This window comes from Ovis aries, chromosome 2 (assembly GCF_016772045.2).
Source record: "Ovis aries strain OAR_USU_Benz2616 breed Rambouillet chromosome 2, ARS-UI_Ramb_v3.0, whole genome shotgun sequence".
Taxonomy (NCBI): domain Eukaryota; kingdom Metazoa; phylum Chordata; class Mammalia; order Artiodactyla; family Bovidae; genus Ovis; species Ovis aries.
Window position 1 is genome coordinate 53,174,171 of NC_056055.1, and position 20,262 is coordinate 53,194,432.

The following is a 20,262-nucleotide window of genomic DNA, read 5'->3' on the forward strand; positions in this document are numbered from 1 at the left end:
GTGATCTTAAGAAGCTTCTATTCTAGTAGGAGGAACAGACAATTAATAATGATGGTGAAGATGATGACAGCTGCGAACACCAAGTGAACACAATAGTTATCTGGCATTTTATTTGAGTAAGCTCATTTACATCTCACAACAACTCTACTGAGTAAATACTGTTATAATCTCCATTTTTCTATTGATTAAAATGAAGATCACAGAGATGTTCAGAAACTTGCCTGAAGTCACAGCAAGTGGCAAAGTCAAAATTTGAAACAGGTACTCTGGTTCCAGAATCTGGAACTATGTATACTGTAATCTGATGGGAAGAGCTGACTCACTGGAAAAGACTCTGAAGCTGGGAGGGATTGTGGGCAGGAGGAGAAGGGGATGACAGAGGAGGAGATGGCTGGGTGGCATCACTGACTCAATGGAATGAGTTTGAGTGAACTCCAGGAGTTGGTGATGGACAGGGAGGCCTGGTGTGCTGCAGCTCATGGGGTCACAAAGAGTCGGACACGACTGAGTGACTGAACTGATCACAGATGATAGGGACTTAGCTGAAAAATCCAGGTAAGGGGAAAAGATATTGTCCCCAGTGGTGATGTTATACTATGAAAAGTTTATAAATGATTGTCAGGAGGCCTCATCGCTAAAAGAACATCTAAGCAGAGATATGAAGAAAAATTAGTAAAGAAGCTATTCAGAGTGCAAAGAGAAAAGTATTCCAGTCAGAACATACAGCAAGTGTGAAGTCTGAGGTGACAGCATAGCTGGTGTGAAGGAACAAGTCTGCCTTAGAGGATCATTTCAAATAGGGCCCTCCTAAGCACTTTGGCTTTCATTCTGAGTGAGACAGAAAAAATCACCAGAAGGTTCTGAACAGAGAAGTGATATGATCTGACTTGTCTTTTATGCGGATTACTATGGCTGGGGAGAATAGACTGCAGATGGACAGGGGCAGAAGCCAGGAGATCAGCAAGACTGCCACTATCATCTAGGCGAGAGAAAGCGGTGACTGATACTGAGATGTTAGTGCTAAGGTTTGGAATATGTTTGAAAGGCAAAGCAGGTGGAATTTAATAACTGATTGGATACGGCTTATAAAAGAAACAGAAGTCAAGATTGACTCTATGGGGACTCCCCCGGTGGTGCAGTGTTTAAGACTCCACGCCAATGCAGGGGGCCCAGGGTCAATCCCTGGTCAGGGAACTAGATCCCACATGCCGCAACTAAGACCCAGCACAGCCGAAAACAAACAAGCAAATAAAAAACAAAACAATGTGCTTTTTTTTTTTTTTTTTTTAAAAAAGAATGACTTATGGATTTGGGTCTGAGCAGCTAGCTGCAAGAATGGAGTTGCCATTTACTGGTAAGGAAGACTATAGGGAAAGTAGGTTTGGCAGGGTTTACCATATATTCAGATTGAGTATGTCTAATCTGAGATGTCTATTCACACGGAAATGTGGGTGTTAAGTATATGTGGAATCTGGTATTCCTAGAAGATATCTGGGCCAGATATCAATCTGGGAATGCTTATGAAAATCATGAGACTGAAAGAGATTATCTAGGAAGTGAGTATAAATAAAAAATAGTGGTCAGGATTGAATTGGGAGGTACTACAAGGGTGGGAAGATAAGGCGGGAGTAGCAAAAATGACTCCAGAAGAAACAGTCAATAATGTTGGAGGAGATACAAGACAGAGAGGTATTCTGGAAGCCAAGTGAAGAAAGTATTTCAAAAAGAAGGAATCTAGGGACTACCCTAGTGGCCCAGTGGTTAAGACTGCAATTCCATTATACGGGATGCAGGTTCAATCTCCAGGTCAGAGAACTAAGAATCCCACATCACACATGTCCAAAAAAAAAAAAAAAAGGAAAGAAAGAAATTGAGGCATAAAAATAGACTAAAGATTAATGGACTAGAACTGGTAGTCCAGAAGTAAACTCCTACATTTATGGCCAGTTGATTTTGACCATTCAACAGATAAAGAATATTATTTTTCATAAATGGTGCTGAGATAACTAGACATACACATGCTCAAGAAGGAAGCTGGACCCCTGTCTCACACCATTCACAAAAATTAACTCAAAATGAATCACAGACCTAAATATAAGCACTAAATAAAACTATGAAACATTTAGGGAAAAAAAGTAGGAGTAAATTTTTGTGACCTTGGATTAGACAATGGTTTAGCTATAAAACCAAAAGCAAAATCAACACGAGAATAGATAAATAGAACTCATTCAAAATTTAAAACTTTTGTGCTCTGATACCCATATTACGATGGCAAACCAAACAAAGCCAACCAGGAAATAACAAATGTTATTTAGCAAGGATGTCAAAAAACTAGAACCTATGTGCACTATTGTTAGGAATGTGCAATGACAGCTGCTGTAGAAAACAACACAGCAATGCCTCAAAAAAAGATCAGGATTACCATATGATCCAACAATGCCACTCCTGCATATATACCCAAAAGAAATGAAAGCAAGAACTTCAACAGGTATTTGTACCCCCCTATTTATAGCAGCATTATTCACAATAGCCAAAACGTAGAAGAAACCCAAGTGTCCACTGATGGATGAATGGATATACAATGGAATGTCATTCACCCTTAGAAAGGCAGGAAATTCTGATATATGCTACAACACGGTGAACTTTAAAGACATTATGTCAAGTGAAATGAGCCAGTCAAAAAAGAACAAATATTGTGCAAATACACTTATATGAGGTACCTGGAGCAGTCAAATTTAGAGAGACAGAAAGTACAATGGCGACTGCCAATGGCTGAGGGGAGGAGAGAACAGGGAGTTAATTTAACAGGTACAGAGTTTCAGCTAGGGAAAACGGAAAAAGTTCTGGGGATTAGATGGTGGTGATGACCACATGGGATGGTCATGTGAATGAATTTTAAATGGCTAAAATGTTAAATTTTATATTTTTTATATTACAACAATTTTTTTGAAAAATAAAACATTTATGTTTCAAAGCACACCATAAAGAAAGTAAAAAGACAACCAACAAATTGGGGGAAAATATTTACAAATTATCTGGACCTATGTCCTTATGTCATTATTATCTGGACCCTTATGATTATACAGTGGAAGTAACAAATCGATTCAAGGGATTAGATCTGATTGACAGAGTGCCTGAAGAACTAGGGACGGAGGTTCGTGACTCTGTATAGGAGGCAGGGATCAAGACCATCCATTCCCAAGAAAAAGAAAATGCAAAAAGGCAAAATGGTTGTCTGAAAAGGCCTTACAAATAGCTGTGAAAAGAAGAGAAGCGAAAGGCAAAGGAGAAAAGGAAAGATATACCCATTTGAATGCAGAGTTCCAAAGAATAACAACGAGAGATAAGAAAGCCTTCCTTAGCGATCAATGCAAAGAAATAGAGGAAAACAACAGAATGGGAAAGACTAGAGATCTTTTCAAGAAAATTTGAGATACCGAGGGAACATCTCTTGCAAAGATGGACACAATAAAGGACAGAAATGGTATGGACCTAACAGAAGCAGAAGGTATTAAGAGGTGGCAAGAATACACAAAGAACTATACAAAAAGATCTTCACAACCTAGATAACCATGACAGTGTGATCACTCACCTAGAGCCAGACATCCTGGAATGCAAAGTCAAATGGGCTTTAGGAAGCATCACTATGAACAAAGCTAGTGGAGGTGATGGCATTTCAGTTGAGCTATTTCAAATCCTAAAAGATGCTGCTGTGAAATTGCTTCACTCAATATGCCAGCAAATTTAGAAAATTCAGCAGTGGCCACAGGACTAGAAAAGGTCAGTTTTCATTGCAATCCCAAAGAATGTTAAACTACTGCACAACTGTACTCATTTCATGTGCAAGCAAGGTAATGCTCAAAATTCTCCAAGCCAGGCTTCAACAGTACATGCAATGAGAACTTCCAGATGTTCAAGCTGGATTTAGAAAAGGCAGAGGAAACAGATCAAATTGCCAACATCTGTTGGATTATCGAAAAAGCAAGAGAGTTCCACAAAAATATCTACTTTTGCTTTATTGACTATATCAAAGCCTTTGACTGTGTAGATCATGACAAACTGTGGAAAATTGTTTAAGAAATGGGAATACCAGACCACCTGACCTGCCTGCCAAGAAAACTGTATGCAGGTCAAGAAGCAACAGTTAGAACTGGACATGGAACAACAGACTGGTTCCAAGTCAGGAAAGGAGTATGTCAAGGCTGTATATTGTCACTCTGCTTATTTAACTTATATGCAGAGTACATCAGGCAAAATGCCGGGCTGGAGGAAGCACAACCTGGAATCAAGATTGCTGGGAGAAATATCAATAACCTCAGATACACCTCAGATACACAGATGACACCACTCTACGGCAGAAAGTAAAGGGGGACTAAAGAGCCTCTTGATGAAAGTGAAAGAGGAGAGTGAAAAAACTGGCCTAAAATTCAACATTCAAAAAACTAAGATCATCCGGTCCCATCACTCCTTGGCAAATAGATGGAGCAACAAGGGAAACAGTGACAGACTTTATTTTTTTTGGCTCCAAAATCACTGCAGATGGTGACTGCAGCCATGAAATTAAAAGATGCTTGCTCCTTGGAAGAAAAGCTATGACCAACATAGACAGCACATTAAAAAGCAGAGACATTACTTTGCCAACAAAGGTCTGTCTAGTCAAAGCTATAGTTTTTCTAGTAGTCATGTATGGATGTTAGAGCTGGACTATAAGGAAAGCTGAGGGCCAAAGAATTGATGCTTTTGAACTGTGGTGTTGGAGAAGACTCTTGAGAATCCCTTGGACTGAAAGGAGATCAAACCAGTCCATCCTAAAGGAGATCAGTCCTGAATATTCATTGAAAGGACTGATACTGAAGCTGAAACTCCAATACTTTGGCTACCTGATGTGAAGAACTGACTCATTGGAAAAGACCCTGATGCTGGGAAAGATTGAAGGCGGGAGGAAAGGGACAACAGAGGATGAGATGGTTGGATGGCATCAATGACTTAATGTACGAGTTTGAGCAAGCTCCAGGGGTTGGTAATAGACAGGGAAGCCTGGCATGCTGTAGTCCAGGGGGTCACAAAGAGTTGGACATGACTGAGCGACTGAACTGAACTGATGTCCAGAACATATAAACAACTCTTACAACTCAACAGAAAAAGACAAACAACTCAATTTAAAAATGGATAAAGGATTTAAATAGACATTTCTTCAAAGAAAATATAAAAATGGCCAATAAGCATATGAAAAGATGTTTTAACGTCATTAACCACTAGAGAAATGAACATCAAAGCTAGAAGATACCAGTCACACTCGCTAGGATGGCTCTAGTAAAAACAGAATGGCTAGGATGTGGAGAAATTTGAACTTGCATACACTGCTGGCAGAAATCCAAAATGGTGCAACCACAGTGGTAAACAGTCTAGAAGTTCCAAAAATATGTGAAACAGTTACCATATGACCCAGTGTTCCATTTCTAGGTATATACACAAGAGAATCAGAATATATGTCCACACGAAAACAGCAACATTATTCATAATAGCCAAAAACGTGGTAAAAAAAAAAAAAGGCACAACAAAATGTCCATCAACTGATCAATGTATGAACAAAATGTACTATTTCCATATAATGGAATATTATTCAGCCACAAAAAGAAATGAAGCACCCATACGTGCTACAACATTGGTCAGTTTTGAAAACATTGGTCTGAGTAAGCTTAGACTGTAAAAGGTCCCAAGCAGAGCAGTGAAGAGAGCTTTTTCAAATCTTTCTTGTGGTAGCAGTCACTGTTGTATTGAATCAGTTTACCAGGTTGGCGTGGCTTCTCTCGTGGACTCTACAGCCAGAGAGTGTTGGCCAGAGGCCTGCCTGTGTGCTCATTTACCTTGCTCTACTGCTTGTGCTTTGATGAATGGTGCTGGAGTCAGGCTGGATCTAGCACTGAAGGGATGCTGCCACTGCCCGACAGCCTCTCTACCATCCCACCTGTAGCCCACAGACCAGAGTGGATCTTAGAAAGCACCCAGAATTCTGGCTTGATCTCTTACTGGTGTTTCAGAACACCTCCTTCTCATTATTTCTGCTGCTGTCATAAGTTCCTGCATGGTGCAGTAGGATGTCAGCCCAGAAGAGAAACACTGCAACTTGAAGAACTGAGCCCCAGAGTTCTGGATCCTCAGGCTAACATTGACTCCCACCACAGAGTTGTTTCTACTGTTGCTGCAGTAGAAACAGTTGGCCAAAAAGTTCATTTGGATTTTTCTGTAACATGTTATGGAAAAAACCTGAATGATCTTTTTGGCCAATCCAATATAAAAATTTCTAAGTGCCCAGGAAGAAAGAAAAGGGGCTGCAAAGTTAAACAAAGACCAAAACCCCTTCTATCTGAGGAATTATAGAAAGCTTCCTGGAGGAGGTGAAACTTTGGCTGTATGTTGAAGAACTGAGTAAATTTTCCTAGGTTGATGTGGCAAACATAACACCTCAAGCTAGAAGGAAGCATGTATATGTGATATGCTGAAAACAAAGTACAAGGTGAATTTGTGAGACAGAAGATTCCTCCCAGGTGGAGGACCGTGGGACAAGAGAAGATAAGCCTGGAAATGTAAACTAGAGACCAGGTGTAGTGGCCTTGAATGCCAAGTGAAGAAATTGAGACTTCTTGATAGGGTATAAACAGTAGCTCTAGGGATATTTGAAAGGAACATGATTTTAATTTTTCAGTTTAGTTTTACAATGACATATTCATGATTCAAATTCTAAAAATTAGAAAAAAGTATATACAGTAAAAAAGAATCTCATTTCTCTAGTTTTTTACCTAATACCTTTTCCCACCGGCAATCCTATAACCAGTTTCTTACGTATCTTAGTGGTTTTTTGTTTGGTTGGTTAACTGGGTTGTTATTGTTGTTTTTTGGCCATGCCATGTGGCTTGCAAGATCTCAGTTCTCTGGCCAGGGACTGATCCTGGGTGACAGCAATGAAAGCCCAGAATCCTAACCACTAGGTCACTAGGGAACTCCTTTGTTAAATATTCTATACATATATACAAACAAACACTATGCGTTTGTATATGTATTCTTCATCTCTCCTTTTTATGCAAATGTATGGGCTTCCCTAGTGGCTCAGTGGTTTAAAAAAAAAAAAAATCAGCCTGCTAATGCAGAAGACATGGGCTTGATTCCTGAGTCAGGAATTCCCCTGGAGTAGGAAATGGCAATCCACTCCATTATTCTTGCCTGGAGAATCCCATGGACAGAGGAGCCTGATAGTCCATGGGGTTGCAAGAGTCTGATACGACTTAGAGCCTAAACAACAACAAGGCATCTTACACATACTGTTCTGCACCTTGTTTTCTGAAATATGTCAATGTATCTTTCCCTTTCAGCAAAGAGGTACCTCTTTCTTTTTACAGCTGCATGGTACTGCATTTCATTGTTTGGATGTCCCAGTAAGTTATTTAACCAGGCTTTCTTAAGAATATTTAGGTTGTTTTCAATCTTCACTATTAAAAACAATACCTCAGAAATAGCCTTGAACAGATGTCCCTTCTACATGTGAAAATGTACCTGCAGGATATATTCTTGGAAGCAGTGCTAGGCCTCAAAGGGCATACACCATTCTGATGAATGTTGCCTTCCTCAGAGGTTATACCAATTTCCACTCCCATGCCACCAGCAATAGATGAGTACCTGTTCTCTCACATCTTTGCCAACACAATATGTTTCATAATTTTAATCTTGCCTTAGAAAGATTAATCAGGTTATATGCATAAGAGGACAACCTCATTTACATTTAAAATTAGATGAATAAAGCATATGCTCTTTGGATAAATTTATTATAATTTTGATTGGGAGAGGTAATTTTAAAGCTACATGTCATCTCCATGCTGCCCAGAAAAGACTTTTCTCAATTTTTGTAGCCAAAAACCATTTCATTGTCTAAATGTTAGGTAAGCAGCCTTTAACTGGAGATGGAAGAAAGGGAATATGACCAGTGGGGAGCAGAGTCAGGCTCTTGGGCAGGGTCAGCGCTGCAAGAAGTTTCTGGACAGCTCCGAGTTAGAACTAAGGTTCTGTACTGTCAACTCCAGTACTGGGAAGGAGACAGGTCAGGATAAGGGAAATTCCCACAGTGGCCCACAAGGTGGAGAAGCCCCATCAGCTGTTGTAGAAATGGCAATCTTATCTCAGCAAGAAGCTCATGGAGAATAATTTTAAAATGCAACACAGGATTGCATCAGCATCTTAGCTTCTATGAGAAACATGCCTCTTTCCCCCATTCCTGCCTCCTACCCCACACCTACTTTACACCAGGATAGCCTAAAGTTCTGCAGCTATAAACTATTTTTGCTCAAATGCTTTTCCTCTTTTGAAAAGGTACTTTCTAAAGCTCTTGCCAATAAACTGGGAGCTCCCTATGGATAAGAACTCTTTTTCTGTTGCTTTTCAATTCTGTCACTTCAATTCCCACAGGATCAACTTACAAATCTATACCCCAATAATTGAGACTGATTGAAGATGTGAACCTCCCCCATCATCTTGTGAAGCTCACCACCAAGTTGGATCTCATGCTGGCCTGATGCAGGTCACACCCAGCCAGCTCCAAACCCATTCACCAGAGACGTGAAATACCTGGGTGCGTGTCTTCTACTGAGAGATGGTCTGTCTTCTGTACTAGCTCGTGTATAAGTTTTTTCTGCCTCAGTCTTTTCTCTCTTAGAACATCTTTAAAATTGCTGATGCATCTGCTGAGGTAGATGGTCTCTGTGCACACTTGCTCTAGGCTTAGTCTGCCCTGTTTGGGAGATTCAGGCCTGGAACAACTTTCACTTCCCAGACACGGAGCCAGAGCAAACCCTGGCGATGAATATGCAAGAGGCAAGTTACTGGAAGCCAGAGAGGAGTTGCTGGGATCCTGAGAGGTCTGGTCTCCCTGGGCAGAGATGCCCACTCCACCAGACACCACGCTGAGTATGCTCTCACTCCCCTGACTCCCGGGGCTCCCTAGTGAGAAATCCTGAGCACCCTCTGAACTCACTGTGCCAAGAAGTCTATCACTGTTTTCGGACCGGGAGCCACTCTCAATACTTTCAAGGTCCTCAGGGGTGATGGACCCACTGTTCTCCAGCTTCTGAAACACTCCCTGCAAAGCTGAACGAAAGTGGTCAATTGCTCGGCCCAGTTTACTTGTGTAAAACTTGATCTCTACATCTTCATCCTCTTGCGAGCCACCCAGGCGAGAGGACTTTTCCAAGACATCTTTGAGGACCTGAGCGGAATGTTCCTCCTCCTCATTCAAGTCAATATGAACCAGGTCATTGAAAGTCTCGGGCCCAATGCTGATTTCCTCCATTAGGCTGTCACAGCTCAGAGTTGCAAACCTTCTGGACTTGTCTGTCAAGAGGTCCTCTAGCTGCTTTGAGCTCAGAATATCCAACCCAGCTTCACAGGCCAGGAGTTTGTCCTCTGTCTTCAGCAACCCAGACAGTGATAGGCAACTGCCAGTCTCACTTTTGTCACTGCAGTTGTTTTCTGTTTTTGCTGTTTTATATGCTTCAAGTCCTTGGTTACACTGTTTGAAAACCTGGGATTTCCCAGAATCCTCCTCTTCTGAGATTAACACTAGGGAAAGTTCCTCACATTGATGGAGGGTAGACAAAGAAGCTTCTCCTCCTGTCAATTCATTGCAGGAGCCCCTGAGAATCTGGGGGTTTCCTAATGTTCCTCTGACTTCACCCCCTGGCTTAGACTCATTGCTTGGCTTTGCCAAATCATTCTTGGGTGGGAAGCAAAGGCCTTGCTCTTCAGGGGTCTGGGGTTCTCTGTGTTGATTCTGAGCCCTCATTTGATGTGCTCCTGTTATTGGTCCTCTGTCCCCTGTTTCCACCTGAAAAACTGGCTCATTCAGGTGTAAAGAATTCAAATTATGATGCTGGAGTTGTTGTTCCAAAGATGAGAGAGACCCCTTTGGGGGATTCTTAGAGCACGGTGGCTGGCTTGGTTCTTCTCTGGTGGTGATCCGGACCCCTAAACTCTGCAAGAGGATAGATTTCTGCAATATGAGGTCCCTATGCTCTAGATGGGCAAGCTTCACAACAGTAGGCCTGGGAGCTGGGGCTCTGCCAGCTCGGTAAGCCTCTTTAATGAACCTATTGCACTGCATGCCATTAACATACATGTGCTTGGCCAGGAAGTTGTGAGCCAGCTCCATGGTATTTTCCCCATCTTGTTCAGGAAGTCCATACAGATACAGAATGGCTTCCTCGCTGGGTCTGTCCACATGGGGCTCCTGGGCCTTTCCCCCCACACACCCTTTGGCCAGGGAACTGCTGCCCACATGCAAGCCTTCTATTTCACTCAGAACTGAATCTACACAGCTAGAGACCTCATCCACTGAACCTCGGACTTGGCTCAAGTGCTGCCGCAACTCAGCAATCTCAGTTTGGAGACGGCTGATGCCCTGCAGTTCTCTGATGATGTAGTCCACTACATCCCCCAAAGGTTCTTGCTGTTCATGGCGACAGCCTTGGCCAAGGCCTCTGGACAAGAGGGGCTTGGCTTGATCCCTCTCTGAGGGCTCTGGACAGCTTGTGGTGATGCTGGCAGATGAGAGGTCCTGAGAGGCAGACCCTGAAACACAGGCTGTGGAGCCCAGAGGAAGCTGGCTGCTGGCCTGCTGCCCAAAGCTGCAACGCTGGGCCAGGCCCCCATCTGTATCCCCACCAATGGCGGAGGCTACAGGCCCACAGTGAGGGGGTGGGAAGCTGTCCTCTGGCAAGGTTCCGGCAGGGCCTGAGGACTTGCTCTTGATGCCACACAGAGTCTCTGCCTTTTTATCTGGGGAAAGCCTGGAGGAGGATCCCAAGGTGACCATGATTTCTTCCTCTGACTCTTGCAACAATCGCTTCATTTTCTCCCTCAGGGTCTGAGGGATTCTCAAGCTTGTTCCTCTTGTTTCTGGTCAGGACGATCAATAGAGATTGTGTTAGAAGGCAATATCCTGACCTGCTCTTTTCCGTCTATTTTTAGCAATTATTGATGGCTGATGCCTGGGGCTTGGCCCACAGTGATGCCTGGAATGGTCCCATGTGTGGTCTCAAACCTGGCACATGTCCCTGGATCCTGGTTTGACTCTTACCCTGCAGCTAGCAAAAAAGGAAAATAGTGTGCTTGGATCAGAAGGCAGCATGGTAATATGAATCAAGCCGTCAAGCAGGAATAAGAACATTACCTTCTAACACTCTAGGAGTCAACAGTGACCTGCCTCCCAAGGCTAGCTTTAAAGGTTACAGGCAGTCACTTCTCTCTCTCTCCTTGGCTTCCCATCAGAGTTTTGATGTAAAATCAGATCAAGCCCTTGTGTTGTGAGCAAGGGCTGATGCCAAAGGCATCAGGATTGAAACAGACTCCTGGGAAACAGGTGGGATGAACTCGACAGAGACTGAACCTTTACAAATTCAACATGAGGCTCAGCAACGAACACACAGATGTTTAACCACCAAACCTCAAATCACACACACAAGTAACAGATAAGACATGGAATGTTTCTTTTTTTTCCCCTCCAGTTTGTTGTCCTGGTGAAGACTCAGCTACTTAAAGGTTTGCTCCTGCCTATGCTTATAGCACAAAGTGTTTTCCCCCTGCTTAGTGACAGCAACTTGGAGAGAGGACCATGACATGAAAGTGATTTCCTGTCTGTTTACTGCTGGAGTAACAGAGTGCTGCTCTAACCCGCTGAATTGCCTGGAGAGAACAATACACGTGGCAGGTAAGGAGTTGGAGTACATTGGAGAGGGTTGCAGGGTGCTCTGCTGTTCTCCAAAAAGGTGAAAAAAGACCTGCCACCAGTCTTGCCCCTAAATACTAAGCTACCGGTGACTGTAACTTATAGAGATGACTATTACCTTCTGGGGGGTGGGGCGTGGGGTGGGAATCCATTCCCTTTTTACTGGAAAAATGCAGAATGTAGGGAAGGAGCAGAGTGGAAAGGACAAAGCGTGAAGCAGAGAGCCCAGGAGTGCACGGGACTGCCAGTACTCTGGCTCTGCTAGGTCAGCTGGGGATGGCTCAAATAGGTTGGTGGGAGACATGCTATCCTTCCCGTTCTTCAACTGGAGATGGTTTCTCTATTTTCTAGATCTGACCTAGATTTCTATATCTTCTAACACCCCTGCCTCCTCCTAACTCAAGTTAACCCTAGAAAGTGAAACCTGTCTGTGAAGAACACAAGCTGACTGCTCCCACAGCAATCATTTGTCGGGAAGACCACCAACTAGAGTCTGTGGGTCTGAAAATTAAAAGCACTGGACTTCTCCAGACTACGAAGAACCAGAAGAACAAGTCCCAAGACTTGAAATAAAGATGAAGCTGACCTCTTTTACTGGAAATAACTAGGCCAAGAATCAAGAGACTAGATTAATTTCCTTTTCATTCTTCCCTTCTCTCTAGTTCATGTAAAAACTCTTACTTCATCAAGGAACTCTTCATTTAAGAACTCTTAACCATCCTGTGAGGCATTCGAGAGGCCTAATTACTGCTTTTTAAGCATTACTGCTTTATTTCAATGTTTCAAGGGGTCAGGATCAGCCATACCCATAATGTGGTTTACTCAGCCTAGTCTCTGTGTGTGTGTATGTGTGTGTGTGTGAGAGAGAGAGACAGATACACAGACAGACAGACAATACATGCACAATCTGAACTCCTGAGTCTCAGGTTTAGAGATCCAGTTGCCTAGCCATCAAAGCCCCCAATTCCGGGAATGAGTCAAATTCTTACTTCTCTCCTTCCAAAAGAACAAAATCTACATTTCCAAAGCCACTCCTCTTTTCTCCCTAAGGTGCAAGGTCTGGATACCCTGATTTGGTCTTGGTGCTCGGTATTAGCTTTAAACCATGTCCCCAGCCTGATGGACTAGAGCTGGCAATTTGCCTTTCAAGCTCTTCTCAAAAGAGAAAGACCGTTTACTAAACCAAGATGGAAACTCTGTGTATACGCCACAAGCAAGTGGTACTAGGCTGAGAATCCCCAGACATTAAGTTTGAGTCTTGCTTCACCAGTGACCTTGGATTAAACACTTCTCCGCTCTGTGCCTTAGTTTCCTCATCTGTAAAGTGGGGGAGCTCATCATGGAGATCTTATAAAATGAGGTAATTGGTAAGCTGTACAGCAGCGGAGCACAGTTATTATTACTGACGTGGCAAGACCCTGAAACAAAGATGCAGGGAGACCAGTGTCTAAGCCTAATGTGCAGCTGCCTAAATAGTATGATTTGAGCGAACCATGACTTCTATCCCAGCCCCAGACCCCTAGTCTTCCCAGTGTCTTCTAACGGTCTGCAGCAAGGCCTGGATGACAACCATTACAGTGTGCCTTTTTGTCAGTCTTTCTTCTAGAAGTTTTCTTTTTAAGGTAAGAAAAGGGAAGAGCAAAATATTCACTCCCAACATTTCATTCAGGTGACAGGATGCTTGCCACCCTCCCTCAGGCAGCCTGAAAGCACAAGGAAGCTGCATGGGCCGAGTCTTCCTTTCTAATGCTGGTACGGCCCAGAACGCACTGCCAGGCCCTCCACAGCTGGCCCCACTCCAGCCTAGAGGCAGTTTTCCAGGAACAACACTGAAGCTGACTGTCCTGTTATTGCTTCAGTGCAGGCCAGGTTAACTTTGGGCCTATCTACTTCTACCCATCAGATCAGTATTCCAGGTGGGCCTGGCCTAACTTCCTGGACAGTCTTGCCAGGTCCAAGAGTGCAGTGCCTACACCACCGGCTGGCCAGCCACACAGGGGACCAATGGCACAGCCGCTGCCATCCAGAGCCTTTTCCTGTGGTATCTTGAAGGTCTAAAGGCAGAGCTGCCTGCTTCCCTATTTAATACATTTTCCAGCTAGAGCTCCCAGAGTAGCTCCTCCTGGGCTCAAACAAAGATGCTTATGTTCATACTAAACAAACAAAACCCTCTAAACCTTCTTCTGAATTGGTAGCCACAGCTCCCAGGTGAACTCTGAACTTAAGAATCACCTCCTAGCCTCTCTCGCCTCGGCGCTTCCAAGGTGACCAAGAAAAGAACGAACAATGGTCATGCCAAAAAGGGCTGCGGCCACGTGCAGCCTATTCGCTGCACCAACTGTGCCCGATGCGTGCCCAAGGATAAGGCCATTAAGAAGTTCGTCATTTGGAACATCGTAGAGGCGGCAGCCGTCAGGGACATTTCTGAAGCGAGTGTTTTCGACGCCTACGTGCTTCCCAAGCTGTATGTGAAACTACATTACTGCGTGAGTTGTGCCATTCACAGCAAGGTAGTCAGGAATCGCTCTCGGGAAGCCCGTAAGGACCAAACACCTCCACCCCGATTTAGACCTGCGGGTGCTGCCCCACGTCCTCCACCAAAGCCCATGTAAGGATCCAAGTCCTTAAAGACTGAAGAAATATTGGTGTCTCTGAAAAGACAATAAAATGGAAATTATAAAAAAAAAAAAAAAAAGAATCACCTCCTAGGGATATGGGTTCTGTAAAGGCACCAAAGCCACCCAGTCGTCCACCTATTTAGGAAACGGGACAGAGCTCACTGTGATGCCCAGAGGATTAACCAATCACTCTGCTCAGAACACCATAGGATACCAGGAGACAGGATGGGCTGAAAGGGCAACCAGAAGAGCCAGGATATCCAGCTCAAGGCCCCCTCCTTCTTCAGCCTTTCTTTGCTACTTCTGTCCACAGGAATGGGATAACTGGGGCCAAAGTGTGAGTAAAACAGTTGATCTTTAAATCAATTCAACCAATGTGCTAGGCACTAAGCTACGTGCTAGGAATATAAGATAGTTCCTGTTCTCTAATATATTAAAGTTTGGAAACAGAGTTAGGCAAATAAACTATCACAAAGTGATACATGTTATAATAGAAGTTGTAATAGAAAAGCGAGCACCTAATTCCAGGGTGGGGAATGGGAAGTTGATGGGAAGTCCAGCAAAAGCAGGACAGGAAAGGCCACCAAGAAGAAGTAATACTCGGGGGGGGAGAAAAGAAGTAATACTTGAACTGGAAAGGCATAAGGAGGCCTTGGGGCCCAACCAGCTCAAAGCCAGCCCTCTAGTTTCCTTCGAGGTATATAGTGCTGTCATGCTGTCCTATCCGCTTGGCCTATCCACTCAAGTCAACTCTCCAAACTTCATACATACACCCTTGAAAATGATATCTTTCTGTAGTCTTTTCCTAAGGAATGCCTAAGGCTGGGAAGAATAAGGTGGCCCTTTCAAGGAATACCTGCTTTTGAAAAAGGAACATACCAAAACAAAATGAATTAATCAAAAGGAACAAAGTTTCAATGATGGAAAGCTGAGAACAATGTCCGGGAGGAGATCCCTTATATCACACTGCATCAGCACCAGCCTGCCACAAAGAGTCAAGAAAAAAAAGCTCTCGGCTTTCTGAAATGCCTGGTTCTTTCATCTCTCTCTGCCTTATCAAATAAATGTCATTAGGAATGCGAGTATTCCTTGTAAAATTGCTTCTGACCCAAATCTTGGCTTGGAGGAAACAAAGGGGAGACCTCTGGGAATAGGCCAGGACTCTCTGCACATATATCAAGCAGCCTCTCATTCTGTGTGAAACAAGCACAGAAGGCAAAAGCCAAGAGCTCTGAGTCTCCTACCTATCTCTCCCATATCACCCACGGAAGTCAGATCATTCCTGGGCCATTTACCAATAATGCTGTATGGCTAATATGATGGGAAATGAATTTCTAGGACCAAGGCAGATAGGGGTACTCTTATGATGTTAATCTTTGAGAAATTATCAATGCTCACAGAGAATCTTGTCAGACACAATGATCAGAGTCACAAGGTATAAAGGCTGAGATTAGCCAAAGGGAACGAAGAATGCTCCTCAAATGTGTAGCAAGGTCCCTGAGTTTGAACAAATTCCGGGAGATAGTGAAAGACAGGGAAACCTGGCACACTCAGTCCACGGGGCTGCAAAGAGTCCAACGCGATTTAGCTACTGAACAACAACAAAGGTCCCTGTACTGCAGTTGCCCCCCTCCTCACCTGCCTCAGGAGGCCCTCCATTTATTGGCCGGAAGCCGAACACAGTAAAGGACAGAAAACTTCAAGCACTGTATCCAAGAAGGGAGACAGACCCTCAGGGGGTGTACAGCAGCATGGAAAAGGATGCTGCCTTCTGAGGGTTGGCACATCAAGACCCCAGAATGAAGACTGAATAGCAGTCAGGAGAGCTGGGTATTCTGTGCCCTTCCCAGGGTGCCCTGCCAGCACTACCAGGGTTTATTATACAGAAGAGTCTAACAAACCCTAAAACAAATACATATGTACCTAGACTCGGATGCTCTTGACAAAGACTCTTTGCCCAAACTTGAGTCAGGCTCCTTTGAGCCCTCTTTGTGACTAGGCCCCTGTCCTTGGACTCTGTTTAGTCCAATTTTAGCAAGCATCTCACCAGGTCAGTTTAGTGAAAATTCCCCACCTTTGATATCAGACCAAATTCCTTATCCCTCACCCTGGCCTGATGCCAGCAAAAACCCTGTCAAGTCCATTTAACCAGATGCCTCTCTTCCCCTGATGCTTCCTCTTAGTCATTTTCCATCCACTGACCCTCACCCTGTTCCTTGGCTAAAAATTATCACTTGTATTCAGTTGGGCTCAATCTTTCTCCCCTTACCGTACTGCAGAATAATAGCCCCCCTGAATAAAGTCTGTCTTACCATTTCTATCAAATAACAGAACAACTTTTTTCTTAAGCACTCATCATGTTCTCTTTTTCTTTACTACCTAAGACTCTTGTGAGTAAACTGAAGATGGCTTGTGAGTAGGAATCTAGCCCCTGAACACTCTATCCACCCCCGGCACCCCCACATTCTTTATCCTTTCGCTCTGCTCTAGTTTCTTCACAGAACTTATTGATACTACCACCTGATAGATCATATATCTGTCTGCTTATCATCTGTCTTTCTCCCCAACTTCTATCCTAGAATGTGAGCAAGGACTCTGTTTTGTTCATTGCTGCAGCCTTAGTACACAGTGCCTGGCATATATGATGCTCAAACTAAAACAAAATAAATCTTGCCATTATAATAAATGGATCCAGGACACAAAAGCAAAAAATGCTAGAGTTGGAAGAGTTCTTTACAGTTTATCAAGGCCTGGAATCTCACATTATGATCTAGCCTATGGGCTAGTTTTGTTTGGCTATCACACATTTTTCTGAATTTTAAATTTGAAAGGCTTTAGGCAGAACAGTGAATATACAGGCTTCTCAAAAGCCCAATTACCCAAGTTTGTAATACTTGACCTAGAATGACACTCTTGTTGTTAATCTATTTTACTTTGGCAGACACCTAAGTGGGAGGGGCTCTTGCTTAAGTGAGTGTGAACTCCATTACATTGAAAAATGGGCCTTGTTTGTGTTTTAATTCCTAATGCATAGCACAGGGCATTACTATGCCAAGCATATAGCCCAGCACACAGTGAGAGCTCAGTGCCATGGAAGGGATAAGTAAGTGATGGCAGAAATGATTTAGAATCCAAGTGTTCTGCTTCCTAGTCCATTTCTGTCCCCACAAAAACATACTGCCTTTGAGTTCTACATTTTCTTACAGGCTGATGGCTTACAATCCCCTTCCATTGTAAAACTAAGCTGGAAACTTCTCCCCAAATATACTTGCTCACAATTTGGTGTGGGGGGGCACTCATTCAGTACAAATAAACAGAGTACTGGCAGCACCAGCCTCTGCCAGACTGTCAGTTAGCTGGTATCTCTCCAGAATACAAGACTGGTAGAAAGAGACCCTGTGTGTCTTCCCCAGGGATGCTGTCATGGGGCTTCCACTTGCCCTCTAGCTGGAAGAGCTGCTTTCATCCTTGTGCTGATGGTGGGTCTAGAACCACACTGTTCAACAGAAATAGAATGTGAGCCACATATATAATTTTAAACATTTCTAGTGGCTGCACAAATTAAAAGAAATAAGTAAAATTAATTTTAATTATTTTATTTCACCCATTACCCAAGATATTATTCTTTCAACACAAAATCAATCTAAAAATATCATCACATGTAGGCATTCTGTTTTTCATACTGAGTCCTTGAACTCTGGTATGTATCTTCTATTTACAGCACATCTCAGTTTAAACTAGCCACTCTTCAAGCACTCAACAACCGCATGTGGCTGGTGGCTACTACACTGAATTGCATAGTTTTAGAAGTAGGGCAGGGGACACTCTGGAGAACCCTTAAAACCTGGCAGTGGATGCTCACTGCCAAGAAGAGACTGTCATCTCAGGGGCAGTAGAATGTTCTGTTCTTTCACTCTCCCTTTAACCTGCTCACTCGGATCCTAGCTCCAAGCAGCATATTTTCATTTGGTGTCGGGCTTGATCCTCCCCAAGGCTACAAAGAACAAAGGCCCAAACCTGCAGGGAATGAGACCCTTTTCTCAACCTGATTCTTTCTAGAGACCATGCAACTCCGTGTAGCTTAGGTCCAATACTATGGGCAAACTTACAAGAAAAATACGGTAACTTCAACAGAAGCTACACCTTCGCAGGGAAGACTTAGAGACCTCTCACGGACAGAGCGTAGGTAGTCTCAATGCAGCTGGGTCAAAGGTATGCAATCCTACACAACTCACATTAGAGGGAAACACGGCAGTAGTAAAATTGTTTAAAATTTTACAGTTTATAAGGTTCCCATTTTATCATCACAATAATTCTGTGAGGTAAGAGGTAAGAATTACTATTCTGATTTCATAAATGAGGAAAATAAAGTTCAGAGGGTTTTAATGACTTGACCAAGGTCACTGAGTAGAGCTGGGATTTAAAACAGGGTCCTCAATTTACAAAGTTAGTGCTTTTTTCATCTTACAAGCATGACACAAGTGGACATATTATCTGTTACCCATGTGTGTCCACATTTAAATCTGAGAAAACTCAAGATGACTTTTGTATATAGAGAGTAAAAACACGAGGATGAATTAATACTCACATTAGACAGAAGCACAGTATAGACACTTAAACACACTCTCACATGTTGGAAAAATGGAAAGGTTTCTGAATATACATAGGCATATCCAAAAATAGGAAGGTTATGCAGGTATATGCATACATGTATGATATAAAAGAACATATATATGCATGCACATGAAAGGAAAGATGGCTTGTGTATATTTATGTAAGGTGAATGAATGAGTTCTCTCTCTATATATATATATATATATGTAACACACAAGAGAGGAACGGACAGGTTATTTATAAACATATGAACATATCAAGAGAGAGATATAGATTCTTCGTATATAGGTATGCATATATACAAAAGGGTGGATGGTATTTATATACATACAGGAGAGTTTCAAGGAGGAATGGACAGTCAGGTTATCAGCATATAAACACGTGCACGTGAAGATTCTACCTTCAGTGCTGAGTATGCTGTTTTCCACTCCTTATAATGACCCCCCACCAGCAAGTTGGCTCATGCAGTTATGTAATTAATGTAGCTGTTCCATATTCCACCCACAAATGCTTTGCTTTTGTCCCTGCTTCTCATTCAGAGTCAGTCATACACTCAACACCACTTACCTTGCTGCTGCAATCAAAATAAGAGTTAAAGAAATGAAAAGGGGGGAAAAAAACACATGAGAACCACAAATTCTCAAGTTTTAGAATGCAAGTGCTGTCTCTAAAAGGAAATCCATTCAGAAGCACTCCTTGGTTTGACAGAGAAGCCACAGGATGAACTTTGTAAGCCACAGCACAGCTGCTTGCCCACCCAATAAACAGAGAGCTGAGGAGCAATTATTCCCGGCTGCACCCAGCTGGCTGGCTCCTTGGTGCAAAGTTGAAGGTAGGAACAATACCCGGCAGAGAAATTCCCTCAGTGATGGGCTGGGCAGGAGTCTTGCTGGCTGCAAATCTAGAAATCCAATCTGGTCCACACCTCTCTGCTGAGGGGGGGATACTGACGACCAGCCTGCTGAAGGTTATAGCAGCCAAACTTTGACTGGACGTGGAATTCTAACTCAATCGATTCCGGGCTTTGAGACAGAGACAGAAAGCAGGGCAGCTACTGCTCCTGCTGCTGCTCCTCCTCCTCTCCAGCTGCTTCCTGCCTGCAACCTCCCATAGGGCACCAGCCCTCCTCACACGTTCCCGGCGCACACACCCCCTTTCCCAGCACACTCACGCACACACAGACCTCACCAGCAAGCTCACTCACACACCCTCCGTGAGTGTCTCTCCCTCTCCCTAAATATAGATGTTACTCTCTCCCCT

The 20,262-nt window shown here is 43.4% G+C and overlaps 2 protein-coding genes across 7 annotated transcripts in view; one reads left to right on the forward strand and one right to left on the reverse strand.

Annotated features, from left to right (window-relative positions):
- Positions 1-20,262, reverse strand: part of UNC13B (unc-13 homolog B) — a 219,448-nt gene that overhangs the window by 43,372 nt on the left and 155,814 nt on the right. The window contains exon 1 of one of the 6 annotated variants that reach the window (XM_042243294.2): positions 8,617-20,039. The exons of the other annotated variants lie outside the window; for them this stretch is intronic. Coding sequence (XP_042099228.1) covers positions 8,617-10,894 — 2,278 coding nt within the window. The 5' untranslated portion in view covers positions 10,895-20,039. Of the gene's footprint in view, positions 1-8,616; positions 20,040-20,262 lie in introns of those variants that run through there. 6 annotated transcript variants of the gene reach the window in all.
- LOC105607745 (small ribosomal subunit protein eS26-like) lies at positions 13,126-14,468 on the forward strand. The gene is made up of 2 exons (XM_060410771.1): positions 13,126-13,130; positions 14,010-14,468. The coding sequence occupies exons 1-2, from the start codon at positions 13,126-13,128 to the stop codon at positions 14,380-14,382; spliced, it is 378 nt and encodes a 125-aa protein (XP_060266754.1). The 3' UTR covers positions 14,383-14,468.